This window comes from Pinus tabuliformis, chromosome 9 (genome assembly GCF_031772625.1).
Source record: "Pinus tabuliformis cultivar Carrire ecotype Pingquan chromosome 9, CPIR1, whole genome shotgun sequence".
NCBI classification, from domain to species: Eukaryota; Viridiplantae; Streptophyta; class Pinopsida; order Pinales; family Pinaceae; genus Pinus; species Pinus tabuliformis.
In genome coordinates, this window is record NC_142307.1 from 134,985,623 (window position 1) to 134,995,801 (window position 10,179).

Sequence of the window (10,179 nt, forward strand, 5' to 3'; positions counted from 1 at the left end):
TGAGCAGATTGGAGAAAGGAGGCTGAGAACTGGAGAAAAGTTCTGAAGGAGAAATTTGTTGCAGCAAGCTGAAAGAGTGATTTTTGGGCAAAGTTGGACATGGAAATCAAAGTTTAGAAGACAGCAAAAGGTACAATACGAACAACATTGAATGTTGTGAGCTACACTTCATTCGAGAGAAGTTTTTGAAAAAAAATCCGTATAGTCTGTACAGTATAATCCATACAATGGTATTCGTACAATACATATTTTCATCTTCAAGTAGGCACGGAAATCGAGGCAAAGTGGGCACGATTTTCAAGGAGTTTTGGGCTTAAGAGTTAAGTTGTATTTTGTTGTTTTGTTTTGTCTGCAAATGTATTTTTCCTGAACCTGAAAGATAAATAAATTTGGAGAGCTCTATAACAGGTTTTCCCTAGAGAATATTGAAGGGGTTTTGCCTGGGTCTAAGTTGACCAAAAATTTGTGTATTTTTATGTGTGTTGTTGGTTTGGTTATGTCCATATTTATTTTCAGCATGTGTTCACAGTCCCATGTGTTTTAATATGAAAATTTCATTTCCAGAATTCTATATGTTGAATGTATGTTTATGGGAAATGGCATATTTAACTGAATGGGAGTGATAAGGTGAAATTAAAACAAGGTTGGGATTGTTGAAAACTTTTTTTTTGGTCATCAAATTTCAACATTCGAAACACTGTAACCCTGTACCTTATTCGAAATACTGTACCCTGAACTTCATCCACAATTTCAGAGATATCTGAGATCCTTTTTCTTCTTTTTTGCGCAGACCCTGACTGGGTATATATAGTGGTTTGCCCCTATATTTGAGCCAACATGTCCACCGAAAAGATGTGTCTTCATATGTGAGCCGACTTGATGTTAATATTCATTTTGAGGCCGACTTTAACTATTCTCTTCATCGTTTTGCAGGCAGACTTCTTTGTGCTTGTCTTGGAGGATTGTGCTTGGTCTTGGAGGGCTAATCTAGTCACTAGGTAGACTCATATACATTACATATATGCTCAAGAAGAGCTCTTTACACATGTCTTTGACTCTTTGATTTTCCTAGACCTATGGAATGAGCAAGAAACTCGTTGTTCTAATTTACAAAAATAATATTTATTTTTCTTGGTAGGGACAAAGATCAAAATTACATTTATAAATACCGAACCTAGTTACACTTTCTTCCATAGAGAGCAGATAGCCACACCATGGGATCCTTCAGCACCACTTATTGCTTGCTCGTGTCCCAGTTATTTGATGATAATGATGCACTTGGACCACATTGCCTAGCAAGCAACATGCGTGTACCACACACTTGGCAGTTGATCTAGGGCCCAAATGGGGTTTTGTCTCACCTAAGGAGACAAGGGAGGGCTTGTATCATCATTCCAACCTTTATAGATGGAGCACAGGCTTGCTTGATTCAATTGGAAACCCATGAGGCCATCTTCGTGCCCCCACATCTACTTGGGACCACCACAAGTTATTTGCTTGGAGGTTAAGGGGCCACCCCTTTCATCACTGTTATTGGAGCCCTCCTATTCATTATGGCACATGAGGGACTTGATTTGGCCTTCCAACGACCCTATTAGCTATTGTTCTATCATTTCGACCCTCTTGAGAAGCTTATTATTCATCTTTTGGAGCTATTTGGTGGGCTTGTCGCCAAAGTAGTGTTATTTTTCACATTATTTTATTCTAGGGGCATCATTAGGATAATTTAGGCCATTCGAATACCTCAAACGCTCATATAAATAAAAGAGAGCCCCATTGTATTGCTCATCATCACTTGCATTGGATTTCTTCTTTTTAAAAGAATTCAAACCTACAATTGATGGACGAATTGGAGTATTCTTGATGCATTTTGATGTTTGGGTTATTGCTATCTTATCTTAGATTTTCATGTTTGCAAATGTGATGGATGGATATATTCTTTTTGTCAATGTACGTGCTTTTTCATGCAAAATTTCTTATTGATACATGTCTAATGTATGGAATGTTATGTCATGATTTACTTGTACCCTAAGAATTTATGTCAATTCATGAAACACTTGGAATCTTGATTCATTGCATATGTTATTCATCTTGACAAGAAGAACGAATGTTCCTAGGGGTTGGTTTGTGCACCTTTACCTTGAAACTCCATCAAAATGTGTAAAATGAAGTATATATTCCTCTTGTGACCTAACTAGTGCCTCTCTAGGCTAGCGAAGCTGCAACAAGGACTCCTTGGTAGAGCGAAAATCTCAAAATCAAATTTATCTTGACTCCATTCATCCCAATCGGCGAGGCACTGATCTCAATCCTTGGTGATCACTAAAATGACTTTTCATTTACCTCCTTCCCAAATTTTCCGCCCTAACCCTAGATGGCTTACCTAGGGCGTCAAGCGAATTTCTTTAGAGCCATCCTCTGGAAGAGCGAATTGGTGGGGAATTGCGCTAAGGTGTCCTCTAATAGCCCTCCAAATTTGAGGCCTATCCCACAGTTGGTTTGTAAGAAACACCTAGCCTTAGCTCCAAAATTGGTTTGGTTTAGGTCTTCTTTGGTTAGTGGCATTTTGAAGGTCTATCTACTCAAAAACTCAATGGAAGTTAATTGTTCTTGTGACCTTCCCCTATCCTCACTTAACCTAGACACTCTCTTAAGGATCATTCAAACCCTAGGTCAAGCTTGGATCTTCCCAAGGCTCCTTTGTGGTCCCATATCTTCATTGTTCTTTATCTCACAAGGCCATTTGAGGCACCTTGTTCTTTAGAGTCTTAGGTCTAGGACATCTTTCATAAGAGAATATCTCTATTGCCTAGGTCTAGGTCTCCCTTTGAGCCTTTCTTGGAGAGCCCTTTACCTTGCCCTTGAAGCAAGCAAGCTATTATTTGAGCCTCTCCCTTGAATGGGCTTTGGAAATCACATTGTACCTCATCATTGACTTATCCCTTCTAGTGATTTCCTTTATACCAAGACTCCTCCCATCAGTGAAAGTCCGTAAAGAGCAAGGGGCATCGACTGAGGTGACAGTGGGTCCTTGTCCCATTGTTGCCACTTGGTCTAGTAGTAGTCCCTTTGGAACCCCTCCTAGGACCCTTGCTAGATTGTGTGGTAACAGGCTCCAAAAATTAAAAATAAAATTTCAATTTTTCCCTCCCATTTGCATTAGTCAGCTTCAATGAGAGCCCCTCCTCCTCACTATAAAAGGAGACTCGTTCTCTCCACAAGGGCGAGTATCAAATGCTGAACTTGTGCAAAATATATCTGATTGTCCACAGCCTTTGAGTAGTCTTGCAAATCTTAAGGAGGTTGAATTTCTGAAGCGTTTTCTCACTTAATACTTATGTCTTTTTTATTATTGTTTTCGTTGAGTTGTTTTGAGCATCACTGTGACCATTTGGCCTTCTTTTTGAAGCTGATCCAGGTGGCAAATGTTGTGTTACGCCTTCAACAATTGTTGAGACTGGTTCGTTGATCTTTGAGGCTTACTCGCCTCTCCTTTGGCAACAAGTATGTGATAATTCTGATGCATTGTTTGAGGGTTTAAGGAGAAGTTCTGTGGACAAGAGCGACCTCTCTTCTGGCAAGTTTTTGGCCCTCTCTGAGGCATCTTTTCACAGAGTTGCAGGTCCTGAAACAAAAACAAAAAATCGGTCTTTCTAAGTTTTCTGTCACGTTGATGTTTGACCTATTGATCAACCCTGTGCAACATGTATCTTCAGCCTAATTTCTAGCAGATCTGGAGCATTCTTCAATCATTAAGGCTCTGTTGATGAACATTTCTAATCCAAGCTTGATTGTGGTGACTCGGCACCTGAGGTAAGGGTTATTTGTAACATTTTGTAGTTGGTCTAAGACATGATATGGACTGTGACAAAGGCATTAACCAGCTATACATCTCTGTGATATATTCTGCCTTTTGAGGCCCTTCTCTGTGGCATACACGTGAGATATACTGAAGCCGATTTGAAACCCTCTCTCTGTGACTTATTTGATCTAGATTCGTGGCATGTTATGGTTGATTATTGACTTCAGCTCTAGTATTCTAAGACAACTTTTGCAAAGTATTGTGGTATTATTTACTGTGATCTTAGAGCAACGTGATTTGTGCTAGTCCATGGAAATCAAGGAAACCTTGCTGACCTAGTTCAGAGGCCTGATCTAAGCCGATTGAGGTAAACCTTAAGGCCCTAATCTGAGCCGCCTAAACGGATATTTTAGTTTCTCTATTCAATATTTCTCCTAAGGCCAAATCATCAAAGGAACATAAAGAAGTAAATCTAAAGTTAATCTGAGCTGGCAGCTTGTATAAATTTTGCCCTAATCTCTTTTTCCTTAAGGTATTTGGAACATGCTTCAAACTTCCTTGATAGAGCATCATTGAGTTCAAAATCAAAGTAAGGTTGCTTGAAGAATAATTACTAAGAAGTCATTCAAGGCATGTTTAAATTAAAGTAGACAAGTTGGCTTTATTAAGTCAGACATGTCTACTTCAGCAAATCTCACAGTGGCACATTTGCATCAGCAGATATCTTCAGGTACAATAGTGATACACTTGCAGAAATCTTCAGATAGAATATTGAGGTATGAAATCTACTATGTGTTTTGACTAAAGGAGGTGCATGTTGACAGCACTCTGGGTCCTTGCATCCTTGTATGATCCAAGTTGTATCCAACTGCAATGCAACTTAGGTCAAGTATGTGTGCTCTAAACATAAAATTCCATTGCACATAACTCATAAGCTTGATAGGAGAAATTAGTGTGTAAATGTAGTATCGCATTCATCTTTAAGAACAGTTGTGCTAAATCCCTGTGTATTTTCATGGATCATTGTTATGTTTCCATCTAACTGGAGTTTTGGTTCAGTTATGGCAACAAATTTTATCATGCACCACATTGAAATATGGCATGTGACTGTTCCCCTATTTATCCTTTGTTTAAGAAAGATTATAAAGTGCATTCTGCCTTGGGACTTGAATATAGAAGAACTGATTTAATAAAAATCAAGGCAAACACCATAACCTGAACCATTTCAATCTTCACAGCTAACAAAAAAGGATCAAAACAACAACTTTGTCCTGGTGGGCAGCAAAACACGTCCTTTTAAAGGGGCATCACTACTTATCCTGTCACAAGATATTAATTGCACTTCCAATAAATTTCTTGTTGCAGAATGGCATGTTCCTCACTGTGATTTCATCATGAAAACCTTTTGGAATTTGGCTGTCCACACACCAGCAATTGAGAACGCATCCAATCACTAGGATGCAATTATCACATCTCTGGATTTATGGCAGGTTAGTCGTTGTTAAAGAACTCATTTTAACAAAGCCAGTTCAATGACCTCCAATAAACAACTTCCAGCATTCCCCTTGACAAACAAGGTGATTAGGGCTAACAAGAACCATGGCAATCCCCTCAATTCAGGTGGAAAAACTTAAAAGCATATGTTTGATCAACTTGTAATAAGCACAATATCATGGATAACTCTAAACATGAGCCATCCACCTTATGTATATTGGTTTCTATACCAGGCACTGTCGGCTAATGATAGAGTACCTGTATAAGTTGTATGCCACAAAATGTTATATGCTCATATTTGTATCGTATTGTGGACAATTTATGGACACAAATGTCAGGATACATGTTGAATATTTATATAAAATGCTTGGCTATTGCTTGCTACAAATATGCATTATATTTTCAGTTGAACCTCTTCATGCGTTCATTGTACATGTCCTGGATAGGTCCCTTGTACAGGGTATAAAGTATATGTTCCCCCTTAACATTGTTATACAATCCCTGTATGCTAAAGGGATACATATGGCTTCTATCAAATGTTATATTGATTACACTGATACATATAAGCTAAGATGATCCATAGATAGCATACCCTTATATCTTCTAGCAAGTGTTATGTTTATCTGTATAAAATCTATCCACTGGTTTTTTAGCAGGGGTTGGCCCTTTCTAATTTCTGGGCAAAAATCAGGAAAATATAGAATTGGGTTTCCTTTCAAATCTTCACAAGTTTACTGAAATTGTAAAGAACCATATCTACCCCTGCTGAAAGATACCATTTCTAATGCTATTACTATTCTTGCTTATTTATCACTAAGTGACAAAAGGGAACAAATATTCAAGAATGAAAATGTGGTCTTATTCACCTGATTTTCAAAAGAAAGCAACTGACCTTGTTTTTTATGGATGTTATGTTTCTCTTTTACATACACATGAAGAGCAGAGGATGTGACACATACACCAGTTCATTGTACAGTACATACTACATATCGATGAAAATTGATAAAATTTATTTATCGAAGAAAAAAGGTCTGCAATTGCAAATAGGCTAACGAGCATATTGTTAAAATAAGAAACAAGGAATAAAAGTTGAAACAATGGATTGAAGCCTTACCAGAATGCTGTATAATTAGAAAACTTATCGCCAGTCACCATAACAGCAATTGAAGCTCCAGCAAACATAAATTGTCCTATACGAAGCACGAGACCGCTAGCTGTCCCTGGCATTCCTGGCAGGTTCTTCATTGCAACCCTGAAAAATATTTCTTTACAATTGAAAAATCTCCTATAACTACACCTGATGATCAAGATCACTATTGCAAGACTTCTGCCAATATCATCTAGAACGAAGATTCATCTGGAGAAGCTAACGTGATTGAGTGCAAAATTTTCTAGAATATATGCTTCCAGCGACTTATTGCGGCCATCGCAACAAATGCCCCACAAAAATATACAAGAACTTCGACAACCTCAGAAATACCCTGAAAATCACACCCTGGATTGCAAACATCATTTCATAACAACCCAAAGAACCATTGAGAAAACGACAGGCTTATTTCTAAGACTGTAAACGCTTCTCGGTGCTGCTAGTCTGCAAATAACCTAATAGCATAGTCAAACGAGGGGCTCCTGCACCGAAACTCTCCGTGCACCTGTATCATAGAACTTGCTGCTTCATTTGACAATATCACATTTCTCCGTTACAATTACTCCAATCCTGCTACTTTCCTGACAATGAATTTGAACATAAGCAATCACACAGGCCTGCAACACTCGGAGTCTAGCTTCCTTCAGAAATCCTAGATGAAATATAAATCGTCCATTCCGACCTACTTTGCACTGACACTTTGGGAATATAGACTCATTTAAAATCAAGCGGAACGCTATGCACTGTTTTCACCATAAATGTCACAAAATGTACAAAGTTTTGGCCCAAGTTGTTGGAAATGATTATTTAAATCGCACAAAACCGGACTCTTTGATCTATTTGCCACTGGAAGTTAAGAATATGGACTTCTTTAACATCAAATGTAACGCTGTGGAATACTTTCGCCCTCAAATTTCATAAGCTGTAACAGTTTTGAACTAGATAGTTCGAAAAATTAGTTTAAATAGAACAAATCCGGGTACTCCGACCTATTTTTCACTGAGATTTGAAGATATAGCCTTCTTTAACATCAAATGCAAGGCTGTGGACTGTTTTCACCTCAAATTCCACAAAATGTACCAGTTTTCACCCAAATTGTTTGAAAGAATACTTTAAATTGCAGAAGGCTGGGCAGACTGAACAACTTGGAATGGTTCAAACATAACCTCCATCAATATACTCCCATGCTTTCCAATCAAGACAGAACTCTGGCTTAAATGAAGTCCAATATCTCCGACGGCGGCCATTCCAGCATCTAAACCAAATGTTAAAATGCACTTAAGATAATCATTGGAAAAACAAACACAGAGCGGACCTCAATAACAACGAGATTCTGGCTCAAATTTTACCAAAGAAAGTCCACCGAAATCCTTGAAACGCAACAAATCGGATGACGGAGCAGGGTTCGATGTCCGATTCGCCGGCTTCCCATTGAAGTCCTAATCGACAACGTCGCGTTCATCGCCGACAGCTGATAAAATAATATCCTCGAAACCCTCAAAAATTGCTGTTCGAAATCATGCGACGGTAAAATATTATTCTTTCTTTTGCAAATTAATTGGAAATTAACCCAAAAAAAATCTGTTCGAGAGCATGCGACGGCAAAATATTATTCTTTCTTTTGCAAATTAATTGGAAAGTAACCCAAAAATAATTACAGAGTTGTTGAACAGGTACACGTCACCGTATTGAAAGTATGAGCTCAACATATCATATCCACGCAGTAGTATATGATCATTAATGAAATTATTTTGGTGGTACAAATAGGTAGATTTAGTTTTAGTTAGATTTGATTTGGTCTTACCTATAATTAGTTATTTTTACCCTCCTTGGATATTAAAATCTCTCATTCAATTATGGAGAATGGTGATATTTATGGAGAATGTCGATATTTCATTTGTTTGGAGAATGTTTTACTTAGATTTGATTTGGTTTTATAATGGGTTTTTTTAGTTTCGAGGACATTAAAATTTTATTTATTTATAAGGAAAGGAGAATGTTGAAATTTCATTTGTTTGGAGAATGTTGACATTACAGGTTTTTAAGATTATGTTTAATATTATTTTTATGTAAATTTTTTTATTGTGGGTGCATAAACTTGACATTGGTTGGGAAGTGTATCAAGTTGAAGGAGGGTGAGAGACATCTGGTCAAGCCATTAAATCATTGGCATGTCGGCACTTAATTCAACATATTTTTTGTTCAAGTTAGTTGTGGAAGATTGTATCCTGAAAGTCGTTCCACTCACAGGAACACCATGAGAATCACTCGCCAACTCATCATGACTCATAATAGCGTATTATTGAGCCATAATGGAGTATTGCGGGCTCATATCATGCAAGACAAGGTTGGCGTCAAGATGAGTTGTTGTCCCTTCTTGCGCCATCCTTGTCTCAGACCCCGTGAGAATCTGCCATCAAACAATCAAAATGTTTTCCCTTCAATTGTTTGGAATCTCTTCTTAGGTAACAATGAATAACAAATGTACTTTGTTGCTTCAACAATATGTTACATCATATAAACCAAATGTAGTAGGTAAAATAGGAACTTTTCACCTACATGTAAAAGCAGGAATCAATAGATCTAGGAACTTTGCTCCTGCTTCCTTCCTAATTTTCTTAAAAGCTTTGTATCAAGGAATTAATCTCCCTCTTTTTTTGAATGAATATAACATAACCGACTTCGTTGAAAAACAAAAAATTGACATAACATTTTAAATATTAATAACCAAATCTATATAATCGACATTGAAATATTTTATTTAAGATTTACATTCCACACACTGAAAGTAGAAAACATACATCCATAAGACACTTTATCTTTGTATACATATATATACATACATACATACATACTAACTATATTTGTTATTAATATTTAAAATGTTACATGTAAACTAATGAATAAAGTATAAATTTCTGAATAAGATTTTTCTCTCTTTATTTATATATGTATATATTAAATGTTATATATCAACTTTATATTAAAAATGCAATAAATTATACACATCCCTTATAATGAAAAATGAAAACATAAGAAATTTTTAATTTAAATTACTTTATTTTTCTATGAAATTGATATAAAACTATGTTATTTAATATGGACATTGAAATATTTTATTTATGATTAATAAAATATTTTTTTGTTATTATTATATTTTTTTATTTTTTTTATTACATACCAATTTAACATTAAATTAATTACATATCATGTAATATCAATTATATTATTTTTATATGGTATCTCTCAATTCCATGTTAAAAAATAACAAATTATATATTTCTTTAATATTAAAAAAAAACAAAAATTCCTTTTGCTTTCAATTACTTTATCTTTATATAAAGTCGTTATAAAATTAAAGTGGAAATTTAATTATTTTATTTATAGTCAAAATAAATTTCTTTATTCATTTATTTTTAGTTATATTTTATTTTCTTTTATTTTACTATTAAAATAATTATTTTTTTTTGTCAAGTAAGAGTGGAGCCTTCAATTAACCGAAGAAAAAAAAAAAAAAAAAAGATTACATATGGTACACGCCTTTACAAGTGTAAAGACCAACAAAAGACAGACCCGTTGATGATAAACAAACACCAGGGTCAACAAAACCCAAAACCTTAAACACAAAAACAAAATTAGACCCCTAGTCATTATTCCTAAGTGTTCAAACTATTGATCTCTCATCAAATCTTATCGCTCAATCTCCACCGTCGATCTTACCTTCAATCAGACGGTT

The 10,179-nt window shown here is 35.9% G+C and overlaps 1 protein-coding gene across 2 annotated transcripts in view; it reads right to left on the reverse strand.

Annotated features, from left to right (window-relative positions):
- The window catches only part of LOC149147465 (CASP-like protein 5B1), a 59,334-nt gene extending 51,303 nt beyond the window's left edge, over positions 1 to 8,031 (reverse strand). Inside the window, exons 1-2 of one of the 2 annotated variants that reach the window (XM_089438869.1) lie at positions 7,793 to 8,031; positions 6,411 to 7,698 (exon numbers count right to left, since the gene is read on the reverse strand). In XM_089438869.1, the coding sequence (XP_089294995.1) occupies positions 6,411 to 6,541 (131 nt within the window). In that variant the 5' untranslated portion in view covers positions 6,542 to 7,698; positions 7,793 to 8,031. Of the gene's footprint in view, positions 1 to 6,410 lie in introns of both variants that reach the window. The other variant, XM_089438868.1, reaches the window with a different exon arrangement.
- Between the last annotated feature and the right edge of the window lie 2,148 nt (positions 8,032 to 10,179).